Here is a 27,418-nt window from a genome sequence, read left to right as displayed (position 1 = left end):
TAGCGAACACGTCCAGACTTGGTCAAAAGCGCAGCCAGCACTCACTCGCTAGGCGAGCCATTAGCGAGCTCCCAGCGAGCAATTACAGTAGCAAAACCTCCTAAGCTCGCTTGAGCGAAGGGTGAAGCGTGTGCTTCGCCTAGCGAAGGTTTTGTTCGCCTAGCGAACATGCCAATCTGGCAAAGGTTATTTCTCTGGGCACAGGTGCCTCAGGTGCCACATTTTGGGGCTCGCTAGGCGAGCCATTCTGCTCGCCTAGCGAGCATGACAGCTCAGTAGCAGCACTATAAGTAGCAAGGGCTACTTTTTGGAGCAATACTTTTAGACCTCCATACTTTGTACTTTTTAGATATTTTCCAGCATTGCTCTAGAGATCTTTTGTGACCTAGAAATCATTTCTCTTCATCTCTTAACAATCTTTCACAAAAAGAAGGTGGATTCCCATCCAATCTCGATTATTCGACTCGGATGTTGATCAACCTTCTTCCGAAACTTGTTGACCAAGCTACCATGAAAATGAGTAGCTAAGTTCTTCATTTTGTCAAGGTTAGATGTAGATGATCATTAGCTTTGTGTGTAAATGGGATGATCTTCATTTGTAAACTCTTTAATGATGAATATATGGTGAAAACTTTGTTCTTATTGAAAACTCTTTGTGTTGGTTTATGATCGAGAGATGTTTACCAACTCTTTACCTAGGTTTTCATCCAATCTTGTTTGTTAGCTAGAGATAGTAATGAATGATTTTGTTCACCATAAGGTTGAACCAAAAAGTTGTCATTTTGATAGATTGTGTTAGAGATAAACAATGGATCAAAATGGGAAAACTCACAATGTGTGTTAGAGATAAACACATTGGGAGGACTTTGTGAAATAGTTTATCATCTAAAGGAGTTTATAAGTTTTGTTGATCGAACATATACATGCAAAGTGATCGTCGAACCCTAACTTTGGCAATATTTCTCAAATATTAAAACCAAATCTTTTACCGCATTTTATCACACTTTTATGCAAGATACCGTGACTAAAACCAAAAACCCCCTTGTTACTACGAGTTAAGAATTAAAACAACTGTCGAAAGGCGGCGATATCTCACAATCCCTATGGAGACGATAACAAAAACCCGACACTTAAAAATTACATTCAACAATCGTTCAGAGTCAACTTCCATAAGCAGACCAAACAAAGAGGTAACCTGCTATGAATGTAAAGAACTAGGACACTACAGAAATGAATGTTCAAAGCTCAAGAAAGATAGTTCCAGAAAAGTAGGATTCAAGAAAAACTCCTTCAAAACTAAGAAGGGTCCCATGGCAACCTGGGATGATTCTGAATCTGATGCCTCAGAATCAGACTCTGAAGAGGAACGGGAAAATTTTGCATTCACGGCTACCACATCTGGAAGTTAATCCGAAAGAGAATTTGACCCTGAAGAGGTATTTTCTGATCTTTCTCGCTCTGATCTGGAAGCCTGTTTATCAGAACCTCTAAGCTCTTATCAGAAGCTTCGACAGAAATTCAAGATCCTAAAAAGGGTCCGTGAAGAAACTGTTGAAGAGTGTGATAAGCTTGAGAAAGAAGTTTCTGAACTTAAAGGAAACATTTTTGTCCTTGAAAAAGAAAATGAATTCTCAACCAAAAAAATGTTTAAAACTTGAAGAAACTCTTTCCAAAGCTCCACCAACTTTTGACACCATCATATATAAATATGAAAAAGCTTTTCAGAAATTTCTGAAAAATGGGCTTGAAAGAAGCAAAATGGCTTCTATGATTTATGGTGCTAGTCACAATAAGAAAAGAGGAAATGGATATGACTCTGATGAATATGAGCAAATGCCTTCTTCAGAGAACAAGCCTAAATCTCTTTTTTCTTATCATTACACACATGCAAAAACACAGAGATTTGATAATGCCAGAAAACCCAAAGTTTCCAGGAACTATGGGAGAACTAATCATAAAGGACCCAAAAGATTCTGGGTACCAAAAGATAAAAAATTATATGTTGCAAATATCTTGTGCAGCAGAGTTAAAACACCAATCATGGTACATGGACCCTGGATGCTCACGACACATGACGGGAAGAAAGCATATGTTCCAAAGCCTAAAATTTAAAGACGCTGGCTTCGTAGGCTTTGGAGGAAATCAGAAAGGAAGAATCAGAGGATTTGGAACGGTTGGTAATAGATCTCTTCCCTTTATTTCTGATGTTCTTTACGTAGAAGGATTAATGCATAACTTGTTATCCATAAGTCAATTAAGTGATAACGGTCATGATATAATCTTCAATCAAAAAACGTGTAAAGTTATTAATCAGAAAAATGGCACAATTCTTTTCACTGGTAAGAGGAAGAACAACATTTACAAAATTAAGCTTTCAAATCTAAAAGATCAAAATGTAAAATTTTTAATGTTTGTAAATGAAGAACAATAGGTATGACATAGACACTTGGGTCACATTAGCATGAGGAGAGTTTCTCAGCTAAATAAACTTGAGTTAGTCAGAGGCCTACCTAAGCTGAAGTTCTCTTCAGATGCTCTTTGTGAGGCATGTCAGAAGGGAAAATTTTCTAAAACAACTTTCAAAAATAAAAATGTTGTTTCTACCTCTAAACCTCTAGAACTTCTTCACATTGACTTGTTTGGACCTGTTAAGACAGTGTCAGATAACGGTAAGAAGTATGGACTTGTTATTGTTGATGATTATAGTCGTTGGACATGGGTAAAATTCCTAAGACACAAGAATGAGTCACACTTCGTGTTTACTAGTTTCTGCTCAAAAGAGCAAAATGAATTTGACTCTAAAATCATCAGAGTCATAAGTGATCATGGTGGGGAATTTGAAAACAAACTTTTTGAAGAGATTTTTTATTCTAATGGAATATCCCATGATTCCTCCTGTCTTAGAACTCCTCAACAAAATGGAGTTGTAGAAAGGAAGAATAGGATTCTCCAAGAAATGGTTAGAACCATGATCAATGAAACAAATGTAGCTAAGCACTTCTGGGCTGAAGCGGTGAATACATCGTGTTATATTCATAATAGAATCTCTATCAGATCTATTATGGGGAAGACTCATTATGAACTGTGTAAGAGAAGAAAACCCAACATTTCCTACTTTCATCCTTTTGGATGTTCTTGTTTTATCCTAAATACCAAAGATAATCTGAACAAGTTTGACTCTAAAGCACAAAAATGTATTATGTTGGGATACTCATAACGCTCTAAAGGCTATAGAGTATATAATACAGAAACATTAATTGTGGAAGAATCAATACATGTCAGGTTTGATGATAAGCTTGACTCTGAAAAGTCAAAGCTAGTTGAGAATTTTACAGAATTGGAGATAACACTTGCAGGTTCTAAGGAAAAAGCTAAAGAATCTGAAGAAGCAAAAAAGGGAACGTCAGAAGCACCTGAAGTCACATTAAATTATAAAGGACAAAGAAATAGACAAAACGTTTCTGAAGAATTGATTCTGGGGAACAAAAATGAACCTGTCAAAACAAGATCAACATTCAAAAATTCTGAAGAAACACTTTTGGGACTAGTATCTATGATAAAGCCAACATCTTGTAAAGAAGCACTTCAAGACAAAGAATGGATTCTGGAAATGAAAGAAGAACTTGATCAATTTGTAAAGAACGATATTTGGGATCTTGTACCAAAACGCAATGGAATCCACGTGATTGGAACCAAATGCGTGTACAGAAACAAACTCAATGAAAAGGGTGAAGTGGTCAGAAACAAAGAACGACTGGTGGAACAAGGTTATAGTCAACAAGAAGGTATTGACTACAATGAAACCTTTGCTCCAGTCGCCAGGTAAAAATCTATCAGTCTACTTGTATCTTTTACTATAAATTACTCCATCAACTATATCAGATGGATGTCAAAAGTGCATTTTTAAATGGATATATTTCTGAAGAAGTGTATGTTCATCACCCTCCTGGTTTTGAAAACTCAAAATGTCCAGAACACGTTTTTAGATTGAAAAAATCTCTTTATGGTCTAAAACAAGCTCCCAGAGCTAGGTATGAAAGACTGAGTTCTTTTCTTCTAGAAAATGATTTTATCAGAGGCAAAGTCGATTCTACTCTCTTCTGTAAAAACATCAGAAATGACCTTATGATCTGTCAGATATATGTTGATGACATAATTTTGGTTCTGCTAACCCCCCTGTCTGTCAAGAATTTTCTAAGTTAATGCAGGCTGAATTTGAAATGAGTCTGATGCAAGAACTAAAGTTCTTTCTGGGAATTCAAATCAATCAAACATCAGATGCTACCTATGTATATCAAATCAAATACATAAAAGACATTCTTAAGAAGTTTGAAATGTCAGAAAGCAAACCAGCAAAGACTCATATGCACCCCACTTGCATTCTGGAAAAAGAAGATGTAAGTCAAAAGGTTTGTCAAAAACTCTATCGTGGTATGATAGGTTCTCTTCTCTATCTGACAGCTACACGTTCAGATATATTATTCATTGTTTATCTTTGTGCCAGATTCCAGTCAGATCCAAGGGAATCTCACTTAACTGGTGTTAAGAGAATCCTAAGGTATCTGAAAGGAACACCTAAATTGGGCTTGATGTATAAGAAAACATCAGAGTATAGGCTTTATGGGTATTGTGATGCAGATTATGCTGGAGACAAATTGGAACGTAAAAGCACATCTGGGAACTGTCAGTTTCTGGGAGAAAACCTCATCTCATGGGCTAGCAAAAGACAATCAACTATTGCACTCTCAACTGCAGAAGCAAAATACATCTCAGCTTCACTATATAGCACTCATATGCTCTGGATGAAAAACCAGCTTGAGGACTTTCAAATATATGAGAATAACATCCATATCTTTTGTGACAATACTACTGCCATATGTTTAAGTAAGAACCCTATTTTACATTCCAGAGCGAAGCACGTTGAAATTAAACACCATTCTATCAGAGACTATGTTCAGAAAGGGGTAATAAGTTTAAAATTCATAGATACAGACCATCAATGGGATGATATCTTCACAAAACCCTTAGCTGAAGATAAATTTTCCTTCATTTTGAAACATTTAAACATGGCAGATTTTGCCCAGAATGATTTTGAACTCGTGCTTCTCCTCTAATCTGATAATATAGGCTCTGACTTAATCATGTTGGTCATCTGGTTCTGGTTTTGATGCTTCTACCAGTTAGACATCATCTGAATTAGAATCCCTCTGAATCAGAAACCCTTTGGTATTCTTGATGTCAGAAACATCAACACATGGTTTCTCAAACGTGTGGCCTTGGATCTTCTAGACAGTTGTCTAGCTCAGAACTCAAGAGTCAAACTGTTGAGATCTCCTCGAGTAGTGTGCATATTTTTGAGATTAGACAACCATCATTAGCTTCAATTAATTCTCCCCAAGCGTGTCAACTCAGATTTCTGAACTAATTAATTTTGGTGTTTCCTATTCTCCTTTAACATTGTCATTTTGCATGCTACATTATGTGTATATATTTTTTTCACAATTGTCACTTTCACACTTTTCACTAATAAACCCTCTTGTGCTCAAACTCTCTGCAAGCTCATCAACAATCTTCAATTTCATCAACAGTCTTCAATCTTCAACAACATTCAACAACAATCTTCATCTTCTCCAAATGGATTCTCAACAACAACAGGTCTACAACTACTCTCAACAAATGGAATCCAGTCCAAAACTTGTTGAAGCTCTACAACAAACCACTATTGAAACGGCTACAACCTCAACAACTGCTTACAAGGAACCTCATGCCCTTGATCGTCCCTCTCACATAAACCTTGCCACACCTTTTGAAAAACTGGAGGTTCTATGTGAATCACTAGTGGACTTTGAAAACATGAAGCGAAACGGAGTTGATCTCACTGAAGATCTGAAGAAACAAGGCTGGGGAAACTACTTTCAGAGACTTTATGGTCATATCTACACCTTCCTCGTCAAAGAGTTATAAAGATTTGCATACTGCGATGGTCATTGCATAGTTTCCTATGTTCTGGGAGTCAAGATGGTCATCACAGAGAAGTTAATTGCCAAACTTCTGGATATTGAGAAAACTGGGGGCAGAAGGATTTATAACATAAACCATAGGGCAAGGTACACATCCCAGGAGATTGTTCCCACTATTTTCAAACAGAACTCAGATGGTAAATCCTCCAAGAATAAGGAACTTCACCAGAATCTGAGGATCTGGATGAAGATCATTCTGGGTACCATCCACCATCGTCCAGCTTCAAACTCTTCTGACTACATCAACACAGATCAGAAGTGCATCTTGTATTGCCTTCACAAGGGACTGAAGCTGAATCTGCCAGCGTTACTCTTCAAGTATCTGAGGGATTCAGTCAGGGATACAAGGAACCACATGAAGCCCAGAAACTACATCCCTCTAGGGAGGCTCATCTTTGACGTTCTGATTGAAAGTAGGTTGGTGGACCATCTGATATCCTACAACCTGATGGAAGATGTGATTGTAGATGTTGGAAAGCCTCTAGATGCCAGAAATCTGAAGAACATGGGGATCATTGAAAGAGTCTTAACTAAGCCAACTTTGGACACATCCTGGGAAGCTCTAAAGTATCAGAGAAAGATTCCAAATGGTCTCTATCTTTTCTCCAAGATAGATCCTCCAGAGGTAATTGCCCAATACCTCTAGGATCTGGCATCTCAGGGAATGGATATCTCAGAGTTCTCAGTGGATTGGCTACCAGAACACCCACTCAACTTCATGAAGATGATGAGTGAGCCCTCTGAGAGGAAGTCGAAGAAGAAGACTTTGAAGTTGGGAGAACCTTTAGAAACCATATCGCATATGCCTCTGGATTCCTCTGTTTCAAGTAAGTCATATCCCTCTGAAACTCCTTCAAATTCTAATTTAAAGCAAATATCTTCCTCTCTAACTCAACCATCTTCTACCTATACCCCCACTGAACCCATCATATTTATTCCAACTCCCTCTGAACCTCACAACTCTAACCCTTCCTCGCCCCTTCTACAAAAATTCAACCTTACTACCACAACACTTCCTATATTTGAAGCCTTACTTCTGAATGAAGCCATTTCACCTCCCTCCTTAACTCCCTCATCACCACCATATTATGACCTTTCTTCTGACTCTGAACAACCAGAAACCACTGACCTTCCATCTCAAACATTGGCCCAACTCCAATCCATAACACTATCTAACCAACCTCCATTTGTCCCTGAAACCTCAGTGCCTTCACCTTCTGAACCTCAAACAAAACCTCCATCTGAACCCCCCACTGAACCTCCATCTGAACCCCCAACTGAACAACCTTCTGAACCTCCCACTGAAACCATCCACACTTCATCAGAATCCATTAATCCATCATCTGAACCTGAACCAACCTTCCCCACCCTGGAAAAGTCGTTTGCTTTATTTTCAGAATCTTCAGCTGTGAAGCTCAGAACACTGTCTGAACAATCCAGCCTAAGTGATAATCCCTCTGAAGTAAGGAATCACTAGAATGGATTCCTCAGGTTGGATGACATTTGAGGTCTTCAAGTTGAAAGGACTCTCTGAACAAGTCAGAAATGACTATATCAGAGAAGCTGAGGAGAGGTTAGAGGCACGTCTGGCCAGAGAATCTGAAGAGAAAGCACGTCAGGAAGCTGAAGAAAAGGCAAGATTGGAAGCTGAAGATCAAGCGAGAAAGGAAGCCTAAGAAAAAGTTGTTGTTGTTGAAGTTGAAGCTAAAGCCAAGACTGAAACTGACGAAGCAGCACGCATTGCTGCAGAAGAAGCTGCTACGGCAAAAGAATTTTCTCTGACTCAAGGTGAGTCCTCAAACTCTGACCTTGCTCCGCTGGTGCTCAAGACTCTCGAAAAACTCCAGAAGGAATAACATGTTGTAAGAGCCAGACTCGATCAACAAGACTCTGTCAACTCCAGTATTCAGACCCTCCTGGCTCAGCTGCTTTAGAGGATGCCTCCTCCTCCAAACCCTTAGGCACCTTAGGCTTTATGTTTTGTGTTTTTCCTTTAAGTTTTTTGGCCTATATGGGTTTCCTTTCTTTGTACTTCTCTCAGATTATCTAATAAAATTTTGTTTTGCACTATATGTTTTTCTCGGTTGTCTTTTTTAGTTTGGAAAAAGGGGGGAGAAATAAATAAACAGCCTTCTGATGAAATTAATATTTGATTCTCATAATTCACTACTCAAATTCTAAATATAGTGCGCGGTCTAAGTTTTCTTGCAGGAAGTATCAAATGAAAACATCTGAGAAACAAGCTAAGCAACATAAGAGGCTCTGGTAAGAAACTCTAAACTCTCTAAGTATCAGATTTAGGGGGAGCTTGCTTATCTCATGGGGAGTCATAATATATCTGATTCTGAATTTATTATTGTGAAATGTCATTGTTTCATCAACAGTCTAAAATTTTGTCATCATCAAAAAGGGGGAGATTGTTAGAACAAGATTTTGGTTCTGCAATTGATCTCTAAGTTTGATGATACAAAGAGTGAAACATTTTGGTACCCTAATAAAATTCTCTAAGTGTGCAGGACTCTAACAAAAAATGAATTTGATGAAACACCATCTCACATCACAAAAGTCTAGAACAATTGACTTAGAGCTAAAGGTATTCACTCTGACATTGAAGACAACGATGTCCACAACATATGTCATCTGAAGACTCTGAAACTCTGCACCTGAAGGATCCCACATATGAAAACTTTGATGATCCTTACATCAGAAGAATGTTTAATTAGAGATTAATCAAGAACTTCTTAAGAAGACACAATAGACAATTATCTGAAGAATACAAGATCTAAGAAAATAATCTGAATTCTGCGCACTCTGAATCACGCCCAACAGATCAGAATCAAGAACTTAACCACGAAGTATTCCAAATATGGTATGAATCTCTATATGGATAATATTGAATACTCTCCTAAACTGATATGGAAAGGACAATAAAATCAATGTCATTAAGTCCCATTATTGGCAAGATATCAGCATCAATGCTCCATTCAACGGTATCATCTCCAAGCATTATAAGAAGGCCAAACTATCATCATACCAACACACGAAGCCATCTTACAAGAATTATGCACATCAAAATCTAGTCATACATTAAATTCTTGTTTTAATTTATCACACGAGTTGTTGCACTAAGTGTGATTTTTTATCATTGTTCTTACTGTGTTCAAATTGCTTATCTAGAAGCACTAAACACCTTCTTGTAATTCTAAAATAGTTGTTGTAAATTTCCTCAAGTGACTTGTGAAGTCTATAGACTTAAGAGGGCTAAGAGATCATTGTACTCTTAGATGTTTGTTGTAATCTTTCTAGATTATTGAATTAAGTCCTTATTGAAGGTGAAATCACCTTATTCGGGTGGACTGGAGTAGCTTTGATTTTCAAGCGAACCAGGATAAACTTTTGTGTTGTTTGTTATCAGTTTTATGTGTGTAGCATTTCCAAAAGTGTTTATTATCCGTAAAAACAATTCAAACCCCCATTTCTTGTTTTTATCTACCTTCAGAAACGTTCCGTGCGGTACAAGAGTTTGTGGAAGTAAGAGCTTTCACTTGAGGGGAAGAATTGTGGACTCACATTTGAGGGGGAGGAAAATGCGTACACTAGAGCATTTATAAGTGAGAGAATCCACCCGCCTATTACCTTAAGGTTTTGGATGAATATGTAGTGTGTGTCTCATAAAGGTGTTGCTCTAAAAGAAGAAGTCTCACAATATTCTGTAGGTGTTTAATTGGCTGCATTATATGGTAAAACACTAGATGAGTACTAATGTCTTGACTGATGTCATGACATGTATGTGTGACTACATTGTAGTTACTGCAGGACTAGCTAACACAGGATTTATTGAATGTCAAACTGGATGCTGTGACATTCATACCTGTCAACAGATACTAAGGAATAGAACAGCAGGAGTTCTGTTAGAACTTAGTAGTTAAGTGCAGTCTGGTTATCAAGGAAGAACCAGACCTGGCATAAGGCCTACTGACTGAATGTCAAACTGGATGTTATGACATTCATCATTGAAAGCAGCTGCTGAAGATTAGACAGAGTGGTGTTCTGTTATACTTCAGCATGTAACTTAGTTTGTTCTTCAAGAGAATAACAGAACTAACATAAGGCCAAATGTGTAAATGTTAAGTTGGACACTTTAACATTTATTAATGTAAGCTGTTACTGTAGTATGGTCATTTTGATCATGTACAGGTCAGCAAAATTGTACAGTCTGTTTTCTGGAAAAACAGACTCAGCATATGGACCTTGATGTCAAGCTGAATGTCGTGACATTCATGCCTGACAGCATATGCTATATTGTAGGTTGTTCAGTTTTCTGTTTCAGCTTTTTCTCAGGCTATTCTTCAGGGATTCAACAGCTGAGAGAAAATCCAGGAAATCAACAACCAAGCTACAATTAAGGAACCTAACAAATAGCCTATTTGTTAGCACACTAATATGTGGAAATTAGTTAGAATCCTATGTGGCATTATTTGTGGAGGTCTTGAGATATTTTAGGAACTAAATATGGAGATATTTTAGGAACTAAATATGGAGATATTTTAGGAACTAAAAGATTGAAGACCTTGTTTGTAGCAGAAAGTTTCTGCTGATGTTGTAACAGCAAAGGAGAAGTTTGCTGCGATTTCTGAAGGCCCAAATCCACTTGGGTGATTAGGTTATAAATAGCTGATTGTAATCTGGTTTTTGTAAGCCTCCTAGAATGAAAATTTAGGGGTGTGTGTAAGGTAAACCTCCCAACCTGTGGGATGGTTACCATGTGTTTCTCAGTGGTAAAAGCTGAGAGTTTTTGTAACTCAAGCCTGTAGGCAAGAGTGATTATGTGCTTGAACGAAGCTGTGAAGCAAGTTCAAGTTGGTTAGCATTACATTGTGATTGTAGTGATAGGAATGGAAACTGGAGGTTTCTATCTAGGAGTTCCTAGGTATAGATTGCATTGGGTAGGGATTAAGTGATAAGTTGTAAACGGGTGAGTTTAGCTTTGAATTGATACTACTAATAGTGGATCTTCTTCCTGGCTTGGTATGCCCCCAGACGTAGGTGATGTTGCACCGAACTGGGTTAACAATTACTTGTGTTTTTACCTTTTGCATGTTATAATTTTGTCAGTTATAAAATAAGGTAAACCTGTAATGCTGTAACAGATGATGTTCAAATCAATGTTGAGACATCATGCTGATAACTATGGAAGAAAACAACAGAAGTGAGTGCTAGGTTTGATTTCTGTTGAGTCTTTCTTCCTGGAGCACAGAACCAGGGGTTCACACATTCTAGAGTGACATAGAATGAGATGTAGTGACATCTGTGAACCTGTGCATATTAGTACAGTGGTAATAACTATCTTGTTGTATTAGTACCAATGTTAGATCAGATGTCATGACATGTTGGATAACATCTGAATTCTGACTACACCAGAATTTCAATTGGTATCAGAGCAGGCATCCTGTTCTGTCTCTGGATGAGATCCATGGGTGATACTCTCTGGTAGCTGGCAAGGAGTTATGTTAGTACTGATGCTGGAACCTGTGTAAGGTTCTGTAATTCCCTGAATGGTCCCTTGAAGTAGGTGGATGGACTGTTCATGACAGGAATGGTGTGTACCTGTCTCTGGAGGTTGGCAATTGGCCTGTGTGTGAGACAGCTGTGCCAGTACTAAATCACATTCAAACCTGGTATGGTCTTGGAGGCCAATCTGGTGAAGTGTGTGGTCATAGGTTGAGTTGTATTATGATTTCCGCTGCATAATACCTGGTAAAACTCAAACTCTGATGTAGTTTCCCCTCAAGTGGATGAAAGGCTGCTGTGTTCAAGATCTCATCATAATCTACTGAAAATGTCAAAGATACTTGAGTCTCCTCAAGTCCACTCATCATGACGTTCTCACTTCAGGATGGTAGGAGTCACTTAATCACTGATTCTCTCACTCTCTTGAGTAGTGTATATGAAGACCTTGAAGACCTTCAAGGAAGGTTTGTTCCAAGGAGGTGGAACCAATGTTCTATGTGATGTTAGAACATGTTGTTCAACAAGTATGCAGCTACTGGTTGAAGAGCAGATGTTTTTAGGGTTCAAACAAAGGGATAATTCTGTTTGGAACCTACTCCTGACCTGGAAGAGGAGACATCTGTGTGTGCTAAGTTGACAAGAGCAGGGTCAACTGGGTGTGTGCTCAAGAAGGTCATCCCTAGAAGTTGAGCTGGTTGAGATGTGACATTGTGCAATCTCCTGCTGTTAGGCATCTTCCTGCAGTTTGATCAGGATTGGATAGTTGTTCCCTGAAGTACTATGGTGTGTTGGAAGACAAGTCTCCTGGATGTTAGCAGTCTAATGGGGTAACCTGATTGTGATATCATTTAAGGGGGTTGGAAGCATGAATCTTGTTATTCAAACACCACGTTCAGAAGTGGCAGTTCTTACTAGGAGTGAGAATATGAAGATTCAGTGGTTGGTTGAGGTAATATGCTCTGGCAATGCATATCTACTATTGACTGGTGCTGTTTGTCTCACTAGTACTTATGGTCAGCTGAAGTCTGATTGGTGTGAGTGGAGGAGTTAGTTGCCACTGGTAGGGATAGTGTATGTCATGTTGAGACATATGTGTACAATGCATGGATCTTGGTGTGGAGTTTCCATGATTGTTAAGTTGAGGGGGAGTCTTGGTTAACCTCCTCAAGTCTGGTCAGCCTAGGGTCTGGTTGGCTGTTAACCTGTGTCACATGGGTTCTGGTTGTTGTGTGACACATTTGCAAGGAAGAATTCATCTCTCTCATTCCTAAGGGTGAATTTAATCTGGGAAGACTTTCAAAATTGTCTAGGTGCTTGCAAGCAGAAGATGTTGACACAAGAAGAGTACTTTCAAAGTATTCTTATGGTGGAAGTATCTGAAAGGAAAATTGGGAAAGGATTTAAGATCAATGTCTACTTGTGCTAAGTACAAGTGTGTAATTGATTATCCTTGGAGGTCAAGATAACGGATGTTCTTAAAGATGTTGGAACATCACTTCTTCAAGACCCTGTGCAGAATCACAGGAAGGATAGTACACTGGCTTATGATCTATCTCTTTGGTGGCAGCAAAAGCATATGATCTCTGAAATGGTTTCCTGGCAAGAAACATGTTCAGCCTTGGTATGTACAAGAAGAAGAAGACATCATAGTCTTGATGGTGGTTACTTGGATCAGTTTATTTCTGATCTAGGTAAGGAAGTGCATTAGCTTATGCACACTGTGGAGTCAAGAACAAGTGGCAGCAGTCTTGACATCATGGAAACAGCCTTGCCTTAGGATGTGGAATCCTTGGTAGAGTTGAAGGGTTAGTTTCTAATTGGTCCTTCTGAAGACTCATACATCAGAGTGTCTGATGTCTTTGGAGAAGAAGCAGGGATTCATCAAGGTGTGAGCTTGGATGACTTAACTGCAAACGTGCAGGATGGAGGTTGTTTACTCAAACTTGGTTCCACAATCAAGTCTATGAGAACATTGAACTCTTGTTCTGTGAAGGGAGGAAGTTCTTTCAAGTGGCAGTTGAAGGAGCTGAATTCAACAGCTGGATGTCAAAACACAATGTTGTGACATTTGGTTCAACATCAGATTCTTAGTTGGTGAAGTGGCACATCAACTTGAGATAGAAAGGTCTACAGGGCTGTAGATTGGATACTTCAAAAAGCTTGAAGTTCAAGTCTCACCTGGAAGGTCAGAATATCTTTGGGAGAAGTCTGATAAACTTGGGGAGGTCAAAAAGCAGCATTTGACCTTTTCATATGAGGATTCATGAAGGAGGTAATCAACCAGTGGCATTTGGTCTATCTCAGGAGTGAGTTCGAAGAATCAAGATAATCCATATGGCAGCTGATTATTCTTGAGGAAAGTCTGAGACAAATACTTTTGAGCAGAAAAGTAGTAAGTTGAAGACTAAAGGAGGTGTTTTCTATTCATCCCTTGGAGCTTGTGGTAGGAGTTCTGAGCTATCTATGGAAGATTATCTCTTGTAATGGGATGAAAATGTATATGTCCCAATGTATGTCTGGGTTCTTCTTGATCAACCCGGTGACTCAGTGATATCTGAAGACTATCAGATGGTGTGCCTTGTCCTGTTATGAAGGATGTCCCAACTGATGTTAGAACATCTTGTGAAGTGGTCTTCTGTTCTGGTTAAAAGAGAGATTGACACAGAGTGTGAATGTGTTCAGCTAAGAGGGTTGAACAGAGGGTGTGCTCTTGAAGACATGAAGATGCGTCTTATGTTTTCCATTCATCAAGTGGTCTGGAGTCTCTTTGAATCAGGAAGTATGTGAAGGTCCAACTTTGGGATGCTGGATATGCCCATGTGTGATCTCCAAGCTTCAAGAGGAGAATGGGTTGTTCATGACAGGGGGAGTTCTGTCCTTGCACTACAAGTAATCATCAAGCTTGTGGTCTATGTGTTCTCAGATAACAAGGTTTGGAAACCTGTTAGCTAGTGGGATAAAGTTGGTATGTGTCAAGGCTGAGTGAGCAGAAGAATGTCTGACCGGATGTCATGACAATATGGAAGCATATGCCAGTAGGACATTCTGGCTGGTACAGGTGCTGGAGTTACAGCAGCTGTTATTTGATGAATGCACAGATTTAGGGGGAGAAGAAGTACCCTTGTGCATGTGTGTATTACTAGTAGCCATAACTAGTAATTGTTTTTGCTCCTGCTGCTGACTAAACTACTATTATGTGGTTTAAACTGCTGATAGTTTGCCTTGTTAACAAAAAGGACAGAGTATTCACAAGATGTCATATGTGATGTCTTAACATAAGATATCTTATGTGCCTGCTGGAGTTCAAGAAAGTGTTCATGCAGGAGTGGATCAAGATGTCAGACTCAAAGTCTTGGAATCTGATATGGTTGTACCTACTGTAAAGCAAAAGTGGGTGATTACTTGATCAAAGCTGTGAAGCAAGATCAAGTGGATGTTAACTTGGTTGAAACTGTGAAGTAAAACAAAGTCTGGAACTCTGTCATTGTGCTCTGGCTATGTTGTTGGCTTTGGCAACATTTTTGACAAAAAGGGGGAGTAATAACCACCACTACCCCTGACAAACAGAGTGGGTCTCTACACCAGACTCTCATGACAGATCTGAAGATTCCCTCCCCTGCAGCAACTGTGTGTTGAAGTTTATATTTAACTTCTGTTGTTGTGCTGCTTTGTGAAGTTGTTAATTAACTTCCATGTGTGTGAGTGTGCTGCCACTCTGAGTGTATTAGCTAGTATTATTTCCTGCTAGGTGTGTGATTCCGCTGCCATGAACTCTGTTATGGGGATCAAAGTGTTTTAGCCAAAAATTTGCCAAAGGGGGAGTTTGTAGGTGTTTAATTGGCTGCATTATATGGTAAAACACTAGATGGGTACTAATGTCTTGACTGATGTCATGACATGTATGTGTGACTACATTGTAGTTACTGCAGGACTAGCTAACACAGGATTTATTGAATGTCAAACTGGATGCTGTGACATTCATACCTGTCAACAGATACTAAGGAATAGAACAGCAGGAGTTCTGTTAGAACTTAGTAGTTAAGTGCAGTCTGGTTATCAAGGAAGAACCAGACCTGGCATAAGGCCTACTGACTGAATGTCAAAGTGGATGTTATGACATTCATCATTGAAAGCAGCTGCTGAAGATTAGACAGAGTGGTGTTCTGTTATACTTCAGCATGTAACTTAGTTTGTTCTTCAAGAGAATAACAGAACTAACATAAGGCCAAATGTGTAAATGTTAAGTTGGACACTTTAACATTTATTAATGTAAGCTGTTACTGTAGTATGGTCATTTTGATCATGTACAGGTCAGCAAAATTGTACAGTCTGTTTTCTGGAAAAACAGACTCAGCATATGGACCTTGATGTCAAGCTGAATGTCGTGACATTCATGCCTGACAGCATATGCTATATTGTAGGTTGTTCAGTTTTCTGTTTCAGCTTTTTCTCAGGCTATTCTTCAGGGATTCAACAGCTGAGAGAAAATCCAGGAAATCAACAACCAAGCTACAATTAAGGAACCTAACAAATAGCCTATTTGTTAGCACACTAATATGTGGAAATTAGTTAGAATCCTATGTGGCATTACTTGTGGAGGTCTTGAGATATTTTAGGAACTAAATATGGAGATATTTTAGGAACTAAATATGGAGATATTTTAGGAACTAAAAGATTGAAGACCTTGTTTGTAGCAGAAAGTTTCTGCTGATGTTGTAACAGCAAAGGAGAAGTTTGCTGCGATTTCTGAAGGCCCAAATCCACTTGGGTGATTAGGTTATAAATAGCTGATTGTAATCTGGTTTTTGTAAGCCTCCTAGAATGAAAATTTAGGGGTGTGTGTAAGGTAAACCTCCCAACCTGTGGGATGGTTACCATGTGTTTCTCAGTGGTAAAAGCTGAGAGTTTTTGTAACTCAAGCCTGTAGGCAAGAGTGATTATGTGCTTGAACGAAGCTGTGAAGCAAGTTCAAGTTGGTTAGCATTACATTGTGATTGTAGTGATAGGAATGGAAACTGGAGGTTTCTATCTAGGAGTTCCTAGGTATAGATTGCATTGGGTAGGGATTAAGTGATAAGTTGTAAACGGGTGAGTTTAGCTTTGAATTGATACTACTAATAGTGGATCTTCTTCCTGGCTTGGTATGCCCCCAGACGTAGGTGATGTTGCACCGAACTGGGTTAACAATTACTTGTGTTTTTACCTTTTGCATGTTATAATTTTGTCAGTTATAAAATAAGGTAAACCTGTAATGCTGTAACAGATGATGTTCAAATCAATGTTGAGACATCATGCTGATAACTATGGAAGAAAACAACAGAAGTGAGTGCTAGGTTTGATTTCTGTTGAGTCTTTCTTCCTGGAGCACAGAACCAGGGGTTCACACATTCTAGAGTGACATAGAATGAGATGTAGTGACATCTGTGAACCTGTGCATATTAGTACAGTGGTAATAACTATCTTGCTGTATTAGTACCAATGTTAGATCAGATGTCATGACATGTTGGATAACATCTGAATTCTGACTACACCAGAATTTCATATTCAATATTCTCTAGTGAAAAACTCCCCCAACAGAAGTCGCACGTCTAAAAGGTTCGACAGCATTTGCGTAAGTTTGACAGCATTTCCTTTTGAATTCTTATCAAAGTGCAAAATATGAGCCATAGTAGTTTTATGTGTGCCGCATGTAAACATCATCACGTTAATCTATCCTCGACTAGTGATATCATTATCAAATTGTCAAGACCTAACAAATAAAATATGATAAACATTCATATCAAGAACATCACAAAGTACCTCTTCTTTGTCATGCTTTTCGATGGAGTTAGGAACTATGCAGGCTAGTGTTAATCGAATTTAGGAGCCCTTGCTTACCCAACCGAGGTGTATGGCTTCTCATGGAGCTCCGTGGACAACCGAATAATCTACCAATTTTTGCGACACCAGATTCTTTGTGGTGCCACTATCCACTATCAGATAACACACCTTGTTCTTGATAGAACTATATGTTTTAAACAGATTTTTATGTTGCCATTCATCTTTGGGTGCTAGTAAAATTTATGCAACACAAAATTCACCCTCTCATCAGATTCTTCCTCTGCAAACTCAACCCCTGCATATTCATCATTCTCAAGTGCAATTCCTTCTCTCTCTTCTTCCTCAATAGTAATGACTTTCCTTGTTGGACAAACATTTGATATGTGACCTCTTCCATTACAATGATAACATGTGTCTCCAGTGGGTTTAGCATATGGATTATTCTACCTTTGAATTAATTTTTTATCTTGTTGCATACCTCTATGGCTGCTAGTTCCCTTATTTCTAGGGTTGGAATCCCTGTTTGTTGCACTCTTTTCCTTGCCGCCTGCTGATTCAAAGTTATTCTAGGATGAATACCTAAATGATGAGAGATTTCGAGGGGATTTCTCCATCAATTATGCCATCAAAGCTAGACTGGATGCCTCAACCACGGTTCATACAATGTAAACCTATCTTCTCATGTATATATCCCTTTAAGCCACTGAAGTATCGAGTCACTTTTTCGCTCTCTGATTCTCACGGTTCATTGCAATCAGAAAGTCACAGGAACTTAGTTGTGTTTTCTGTCAATAGTCGTTTTTCCCTTAACACACTCAATATACATCTTATAACGAATTTGTTCATAATCTTCTGCTAAAAACTACTCAAGCATCAATTGTTTCATTTTTCTCCAAGTTCTCACTGGCCCATTCCTTTTCCTCTGCCTCTGAACAACAAATTTATTCCATCAGACAACAACAATACTCTTCAGCCTGATCGCCACCATCTTAACTTGTTTGTTCTCAGGGATACCCATGACGTCGAAGAATATGTCAACGTCGATATGTCAATCCAGAAACTCCTCCACTCTCATCGTTTCGTAAAACAATGGAATATCAGCCTTCACTCGATAATTATGGTTATATTGTCGATTCTCGTGATCAACTGTCTCTTCTTTGTAGGGTTCTTCTTTTTTAGAACTCTAATTTTCAACAATAACAGCATGAGTGTTTCCACCCCGTCGAGTCCTAATTTATTCTCCTTTCCTATCTCTCCGATGGTTTTTGTTGTTGTTTACGTTGTTCACCTAATTTTTAAAATTCGCCATCTTTTCAGTCAAATCCAGTAGGGTCGTGGTAAAGTCGCAGTAATTCCCTCAAGGTGTGCTCTGGTCACTAGTTGATCTCCCATGGATGATCAAGTTATGAAGAAAAAGGAGAAAACCTACTTTGATGTTACTTGGCGCAGTCGGAATCACGAAGGATTAGAAAGCGCTAAACCTATAACGAAAACACAAGTTTGCAAGCGACAAACTTATTAGGTAAAACTATAGAATCCACTATAAAAGAGAAAAACTATTGAATTTTATTATGATAAAATATAACCTTGACGGTCACACCCAAAAGTGTTTAAATACTGAAAAGAAACCCTGATCCTAAAAATATTCAAAAACAGAAATAAAATAAAAATTTACTAAAACTGTGAAAAATAAAATGGATTCGATTGCATATTCGAAAAGATATAATAAGAGTCATGTTGACATCGGACGCCAAATTTGCGCAAATTATGTTTAACATTTCTGATGCACAACTTCTTCTTCAATACGCGCAGTCGGCATTCCTACATCACTTGGAGTCGATGCAACGTGTTCATTCACTTGATGTTTGTGTCTTTGTTCCTGAATCAAATAGTCAAAGCATTTTATTTCTTGAAATCGTAACTGGTGTTTGAGACGATTATCTCAAGTTTCCTTGATTCACATTTCTGAATTGCATAGTAAATTTTACTTTCTCGTGCTAGAAAAGAAAGTGTTTTATTATTGGATTTCAATTAGGCATGATGATTGGACACGTCGGAGACGGTTTTTATCTATCCCAAACTCAAATCTGAATCTCCAAACAATTCTCGTTCTCCACCTCGATCCCCAACGGTGGCATAGAGAATTAAAACTTAAACTCACCCCAAACAGATTCGAGTTGGGTTCAAGTATCCTCGCTCTCTCATTATTCATTTAATGAAATCAATTTTTGTAATAAAAATATTTATTTTTTCTAAAATCAAATTACATTATAAATAATAAATATAACAATCTCAAAAAAAATCATTTATACATTTCAAATATTTTAAATAATAAATACAAATTAAAATATTAAAATATTAACCACATGTTTAATATTCTAAATTATCAAAATTAAATAATAAAACACATAATAAAATAAAAGGGACAAATTTAGGGACGGAGTCAAACGGATACTAATGTCCTCGTTACCCTACTTGCCTCCATATTTTGTAATTGAGAAAAAACCTAAATTCAAACTCAAACACAATGTTGTCGTGGTGCATAGTTTCAATAATGCCCTACCACCCTATTCAAATTCTTATTACAACTATCATTCTTTTAGTCTCTCGTTAGAGTTTTCTCACAGAATACGGTATCAGAAGAAACTTTCTTATTTTCTTGCATTTTCCCTTCAATTCTCCTACTTTCTTTCTTCTTCATGAACAAGGCATCCACTAGTAGCTCATATTCTAACACCAACCATTGATTCCTTCTTTTATACTCGTCCAAGTTCTAGGTTAATCAGAATCACACTTCTAAATCTTTAAACTTAAGCAAAGGTGAGAAAACCTTCACTTTACCCGTCAAATTAGATAAGTCCCATTTGTTTTAGCTATAACAAGTTTTGCTTAGAATCAATACTGGAGGGAGTATAAAACAAACAACCACACCAAACACACTTTTCTCTAATAAAACAATATACATAATCCTTAAAAAGAATTGCAAGGAAATGGAAAAACGTAAACTCAACAAAAAGCCTTAAAAACCAAATAACTGTTTTGCAAATTTATAAGACTAACTAAAGCATCTAACTACTACAGATACATCAATTAGTATCATACTATCAGATGCCGCCACATCGCAGGTCGATCTCTCGATATTAAAAGAGACCGAGATCCCATATAATCAAATGAAGGCCAATACAAGTCATCAGGCCCAACAACTTCCCTAAAATTCTCACCATTATTAGTATCATAATCCATATTCAGAACCCTTGATGCAGCATCATCTTTTGTTGCATCAAACACATACAGTCCTAGGCCACAAACACCCATGACAAAGTCGTTGTTACCCCAAACTTGTGAAACTGCTGCATAATGTGAGTGTACATTGGATTCAGGAAATGCATAGGTGCTGAATAGTCCTTGTTTTCGCAACGAAAACTGTTGTATCAGTGATGAAGGTTGTTTCTTTCCTGTTGGATTCGAAGTGGTGCATCCGAGGAAGAGAGAATCTCCACGGGAGAAAACAGATTGTACGTTGACACCATGTTTTGGTATCTTGAGGCCTATGCCAGACGCTTGACGAAAGTCTAATATGTTGATAGAATCTGATGTGCAGAATACACCATCGTTTCCTTCAGCTTCTGATGAACTTACTCTGCATTATGAACACACCGTAGTTTCTTAGTTGAAAGATAACCGCTATAAGATATATGCAATACAGCAACAGATGTATAGGTTTGCTGAAGTAAGAAATATGATGTTATGATGAGAGGAAAATGAGAGTTTTCCAATGAAAATGGCAGCATAAAATGAAAATAGAAAAACAAACTCACCTTTTCCTGACCCCTCCACCGAGCTCAGCGTCAGTATTGCTCACATGGAGAGCAGAAATTTTCTTACCACCAAAAGGAACAGAGACCAAAGCTTGAGGACTAAGCGAGCTCACATCCCACAAAGAAAGTGATTCAGCTTCAGCTACAACTACTTTCCCTCTATTTCTCCACTGCAAAGGGCTAGAATACTCCATAGTAACAACAGGCTTTGGAACCTCCCACCTCATCACTTGCTCTCCGTCGCGAACATCGAATACTTTTATTCCTCTCTGTGATGTGCACGTGGAGATGACAAGAGGTCCACAGGGTTTATACCACCATTGACTAGCTTCTGCTGATAAAAGGGTGGAAGTAGTAGAATTTCTTCTGATATTATTCGGTAAAGGTCGGAGGGCTGTTCTGGAGAACGATGTTCCACTCTCAAGTTGGAAAGCTTTTACTTCCTTAGTGTAAAAATCCCATGAACAAAAGCCAGATTCCATTGTGTTGCCAGCTGATGCAGCAACTACATATCTTCCAGAGCAACCATCTGAACCTTGAGCACGAATCAGCCAGCAATCTCTCCATAAGCTAGGTGAAACTCCTGGAGGGGGAATATATACAGACTTTTCCTGAAAGCATAATAAATTTTCAGCAGCAGAATTGCAACTTATTTGTTTACCAAGTATGTATATATTGATACTATGAGGATAAAACCAATTAAAATCTAAATGGGTGTTCGCAGTATTATACATAGACATGATAATCAACGATTAGATTAAGGGAATGGAGATATTACCTAGTCCGTTATAGATCCTAACATCCTCAAATATCCATTATATTAATAAGTTAATATTGATCCTAGGACATTGAACAATTTCAGGAAAAAAAACCTAGAATCAAGGGCTAAAGGGATACATTAATCTTAGTATGATCAATATTTAGGAACTAGGAAAAGGTTTACCTAACATCAAGGATTAAAGGGAATAACATGATTGTCTAGAAAATTTTGGAAAAGTGAATTCTATGCCATAACATAGTTATAGGTCTTAACTCTTAACAATAGGATGATAATCGAGTTTTTGAAATCAATTTGACGAAATCAAATATGCCTAGTCCAATTTTCACCTAATAGTAGTAAAGAATCATTTAAATGTGTGATTGCAAAGAACTCAAGTCCCAAATATGGAACTTTATTCTTGAATATCACATCACATTAATTACCAACATCAACTATATTCAGCATCATTAACAACAAAATCAAGCCATGACCAAAATTAACTAAAAAGAGATTGAAATTTTAGAACATGCATATGAGATACCTCAGAATTGGCAATATCATAATAAGAGCAAGAAGCATCATCATGAGCAAGAAGTACAGCTTCCCCTTCAGATACAAACCAACCAGCTGCGGCAATCTTGTTTCCTATCCCATTAAGCTTAAAATTAAAAGCTTCATCAGTTTCATCTCCAACAAACCCTTCTTCCTCTTGAGTATTTCTTATGTTCTCTTTCTCTTGATCATCAAATTCTTCAAGCTTCTCATCAGCCTCAAGGACCATATCAATATCACAGTTTTGATTATTCGAGGAACCACTCTTCTCTTTTTCAATCCCATCACAAGGATAACCATTTGTTTCATTAAGGGTAGCCAAAAACTCCAAAGCTATTGAGTTTTCATCAACAGAACTCCTCACATTCTCTTCAATTTCCACATTTGCCTTCACAGATGAATCCTTAATCAGTGTCCTATCTCTAATCAACTTATGATGAGGAAACAGCCTAGCCTCAAGCTCATCACTGTTCAAACCTTTCACCAAACTATTAGCATTAATTGGTTTCAAACACTCAACTCCATTAACATCATCAACAACACCATCAACTATACTCACTTCCTTGTTAGTGTTAGTGTCAGTGTTACTATTTTCATCATTGGAAACAACAACACGAACCATAGCTTTCTCAATACCTGAGATCTTATCTTGAATATCAGAAAGTATAACTTTTGATGCATCTGGGTTATTCAAATCAAGCATCTCCTTTGTCTTCTTTATATCCGAAGCTATTCTCTTCACTTTCCCTTCCAAAAACGCAAGCTTCTCATGAAGCTTACTCTGATACTTGTTATTGTTGGTATTGCTGTTGGTGTTTTCTTCAACCCTAGCACCGTTGGACTCTGCTGTTGTGAAAGCTTTAACCTTTTCAGTGCTTCTGGGGTTATTTGCTGATTTAGCGCTGGAATCTTTGCGGGATTTCAAATGGGTCGAATCTTTCACGGCTTGGTCAACGGAGACACGGCGAGTTTGACTGAGATCGGAAGGGCTAGGACTTCTTCCTCTCGGAAGAGACTTAAACGAAGATGAGGATCTACGATCAACGCGAGCAATGGGTCGGGTTACGGGTTTTTGAGTCGGGTTTGAAGTGGGTCCACGAGAAGTCGATCTACGAGGGTTATTATTTTCTTTTTCAAGTTTGGAAGATGATAAAGGGTTGGAAGAAAGGGATGGAAGTTTCCGAGAGGTGGTGAGAGGGGTTATGGATCTGGTGGTGGTTCTAGTGGTGGTGGATTTGACGGCACCGTCAATGACGGCGGCGCCGCTGCGGCGAGTGGACATGGTGATGAGTGAGTGAGAAAAAAAAAAGAGGTTTTTGGAGATTGATTCGGAAAGTGGATATGATGTGAATTTTGAAAAGAGAGGAAGGAGGGGAGAGAGAGAATTGGTAAGGGACACGTGTAATGTTGTTGTTGTCTGAGCGGGAAAGAGTGAAATTTTGAGTTTTGAAAAATTTGAAGCCGGGAATTACTTTTTTTTCATTTCAACTTTGTTTACGGAATATTCTGGGTACAAATACAACCACGTGAAATAATAATATTTTTCCTTTTTTTCGGACGCAAATTAATTATGTTGATTAATGTAATGTAATTATCATGTGATCCAGAAATTATTAAATGTCTCTCGGTTTTAAATGCAAACAAAAGTTAAAGGTTTTAGTGGATAATGTTAACATGTGTCTTATAAAAAAATTATTTATAAAAAAGATTTATATAAAAAAGTAAAAAAAGAAATTACAATTTTTATGATTAACATTTTTCTATTTAATTCTTAACTTTAGCATTACTCTTAAGTTTTAATTTGATTTGGTATATCAATTAAATTTTAATACATGTAAGTATTTAATGATTATGGTTAATTGAAAAGGTAAAATATTTTTACAAATTTAATTCATCTATTTATATTTAAAATGAGATGATAATTAGTTATTATTTTACAATGAGTCTTTCCAATTCAAAATTAGAATTTTTTATAAAAATAATCCATTTTTTTATTGAAATTTCCAAAATATCCCTGATTTCAAAAAAAATCCCAAACTATCTCATTTTTAGAAGGAGACGCTAATTCAATTGGCGACTCCTCTTAAAAATTAAATGGATGCGCCAATTGGATTGGTTATGGCACATGCCCTAGCCAATCCAATTGGCGCCCATGTGTATTACTTGAGAGGAGGTGCTAATTGGATTGACACCTCAGTGTAAAATGCAATTTTTTTTGTAAATGGTCTACGTGATACATAAATTTGAAATATGACCAATTGATATTAATAAAAAAATTCGTTTACACAAAAAAGCCTAATAGTGATGATCGGGATCACCTGACCGACCTCCGGTCCCACATCCCCTAGTTACCCTAACTCGTCGCCCAAACCCACGTTGATGATTCACCACTGGTGTTTTAGCATCTGAGGGGCCAGGAGCGTCACTACCAACTACAGGAGATGGCCTGTTGAGGTAGTCAGACAAGTCAGCATAGTCTTCAGTATGCATCGAGGGTGTATCGTCGTAGCTGAGTTCATGACCCATGCCAGAGTAGTTGGGTTGTGGTTGACTCATTGGTGAGCGACCAGGACGGTTGAAGGGAGACATGGTTGTGAATGATGCGTCGAGGAAAGGTTGGAAAGGTTGTTGGGGTGTTTGGTAGAGATAGGGTTGTTTGAGGTTTTAGTTTTGTGAGGTTTGGGCTTCTTGGCTATGGTAGGAGGAGGGGTGGTTGGTGTTGAATGATCGTTGGACGTTCTGGCTAAGGAGACTTTGGTATGGTGATGGGGTGGGTGCGAAGCGATGTTGGGTCTCAGGTTGATGGTCAATTTGTTGGTGGTGGTATGGGATATGCTCTTGGTATTAGGGTTGGGTGTATGGCATGTTTTGGTTGTATGTTTGTGTGTTGGTTGAACGGAACGTTTGACGGACAGGGGGTTGTGTGTATCCGGTCTGACACTGTTGTTGGGGGTTTGATGTTGAGGTGTCAGGTGTGCAAGTCATTTGGCGTGGGTCGTAGAGGTACATATCCTCAGCGATGAACTGAAAACCAACCGATTTGTACCAAGCCATATAAGTACGACTTGGTTTTTTTTCATTTGGCATGACTGCGTCAATTAAGACATGGTCATGGCGGTGCTTCCATTTGCGACACTCCGGTCTTGCGAAGCTTTGCCATGGATTGAAGTTCCATTGGTCGTTAACTTTGCGCAAATGCCATTCTCCTAGGCTTGTTGGGGGGATCTGGGATGTTTTAGGGCATACCGAACTGCAACTTCACACGATTACTGTTGTGCATCTCCACGGTTGTGAACCGTATTATCGGTGTGCATGCAGTCTATACGGTCGCGTCTTCAACGTTGACCTCATGGTCATGATCCAAATTAAGGTATGGACGCCAAATGAACTGAAATGTGAAAGAAGATAGGATTATAATCTAGGTAGAAGAAGTTAACAAATTATAACGAAATAATGAAGTTATTATCCTTACGTCTGTCGGTCGAAGGTGATCCAACAGATTACGATACTGAGTAATACAGTGTCTAGGACATCTATTATAACTCATACCACGTGCAGACCATCTACACCAAAAAGGTAAGAATATTAGTTAGAGATAACAATCTTTAAAGAAGTAAGTAAAGATATAGCAATTTAAACAACTTACTTTTGTGCATACAGGAATGTGAAAGGGTTGTTGTTGAATTGAAAACCAAACCCTCACCAAAGGAATTTTTAGTTTTCATTTTCAATTTCAAGCTTGAATTTCAACATCATTAGTTGATCTTCATAACTCAATTCCTTAGCCTTGCATCATCATTACATTTCCAGATAAAAATTGGATCAAGAGCTTGGACAATTCGTGCTGTTTGAAGCTCCATTTCATAGGTATATCACCAAACTTTCTTGATCTGGATCTTGCTATACAATGTGAATTGCTTTGGTTTGTGCTGTTTTCTGAAGTCCTCATGCATGAGGCAGGCCAGTGGTGGTCTTAATTTTATAAATCGTGCCATTTCAGATCAAGCACCATGATCTTCAAGCTCATGTTTCTCTTTAAATAGAAATTTTGAGGATGATCCATGGTCACATGGGTGATGTACATCACCTCGACTTCATTTTGATACCTTTTTCATTTTCATTGAGGTTTGATTCCCTGCGCGTGGTGGCCGGATCTGGTTAGATCGCTAGAGAAGATGGTGGTTTCCACCACCATCCCCACGTGGGAGCCTCAGAACCATTGGATCTCACTGAACGTTTTAATCATAGCCTTTCATTATGTTGACCTATTTTAAATCCAGATGTAGCGCGCTTGACTTTGGTCTTTCGTGGATCTGCGCCTCTGAGCCCTATGATTATTGCCACGTCAATTAATGAAATGATCGAGTGGCTGCGCATTTTTGCTATTTTATTATTTTTTGATTAATTCCATTTAATTCCTTTTATTTTCAAAAATTCATAAATATTTTATTTGAAGTCACAAAAATATGAGACCAATGCCAAAAAATTTCTTGAAAAATCTAGTTTCATATTTTGATTTTTAATTATTTTTGTGACTTCATTTAATATTTTTTGTGAATTATTTGGTTTTTAATAATTTTAATTCATTTTAAAATACTTTTTGATATTTGAAAAATCCAAAAATATTTTCCTAACACATATGAATCATGATAAGTCAATGAAAAATAGTCTCATCAATTTCTTAATTGATTTGAGATTTATTTAAGATTTTAATTCATATTGTGTTATTTTTCATCATTTTTAATTATTTTAAAATAGTTTCTGATTTCAAAAATTATTGAGAAAATTTGTCAAAGTTTGTTTGACCATGTTAGACCTATGAGAATTTAATTGGACTTTGTTGAACTTGATTTAAATTAAATTTGAGGTTTGACCATATTTTATCCATTTTATTTTTGCATTTATTTTTAATTCAAAAATACCAAAAAAATATGTTT

General features: G+C 37.8%; 2 protein-coding genes across 2 annotated transcripts; one reads left to right on the top strand and one right to left on the bottom strand.

The window, feature by feature from the left end:
* The first annotated feature begins 6,684 nt into the window (after nt 1-6,684).
* Nucleotides 6,685-7,497, top strand: LOC127095158 (non-classical arabinogalactan protein 31-like). Its single transcript, XM_051033890.1, has one exon. The coding sequence runs from the start codon at nt 6,685-6,687 to the stop codon at nt 7,495-7,497; it is 813 nt and encodes a 270-aa protein (XP_050889847.1).
* Nucleotides 7,498-20,264: 12,767 nt separating this feature from the next.
* Nucleotides 20,265-23,866, bottom strand: LOC127092377 (KIN14B-interacting protein At4g14310). The gene is made up of 3 exons (XM_051031238.1): nt 22,471-23,866; nt 21,170-21,780; nt 20,265-20,991 (listed from the first exon to the last, which is right to left on the bottom strand). The coding sequence occupies exons 1-3, from the start codon at nt 23,761-23,763 to the stop codon at nt 20,448-20,450; spliced, it is 2,448 nt and encodes an 815-aa protein (XP_050887195.1). The 5' UTR covers nt 23,764-23,866; the 3' UTR covers nt 20,265-20,447.
* Nucleotides 23,867-27,418: the final 3,552 nt, after the last annotated feature.

This window comes from Lathyrus oleraceus, chromosome 6, assembly GCF_024323335.1.
Source record: "Lathyrus oleraceus cultivar Zhongwan6 chromosome 6, CAAS_Psat_ZW6_1.0, whole genome shotgun sequence".
NCBI lineage: Eukaryota > Viridiplantae > Streptophyta > Magnoliopsida > Fabales > Fabaceae > Lathyrus > Lathyrus oleraceus.
Note: the sequence above shows the minus strand (reverse complement) of the source record. Positions and strands in the feature narration are given on the sequence as shown.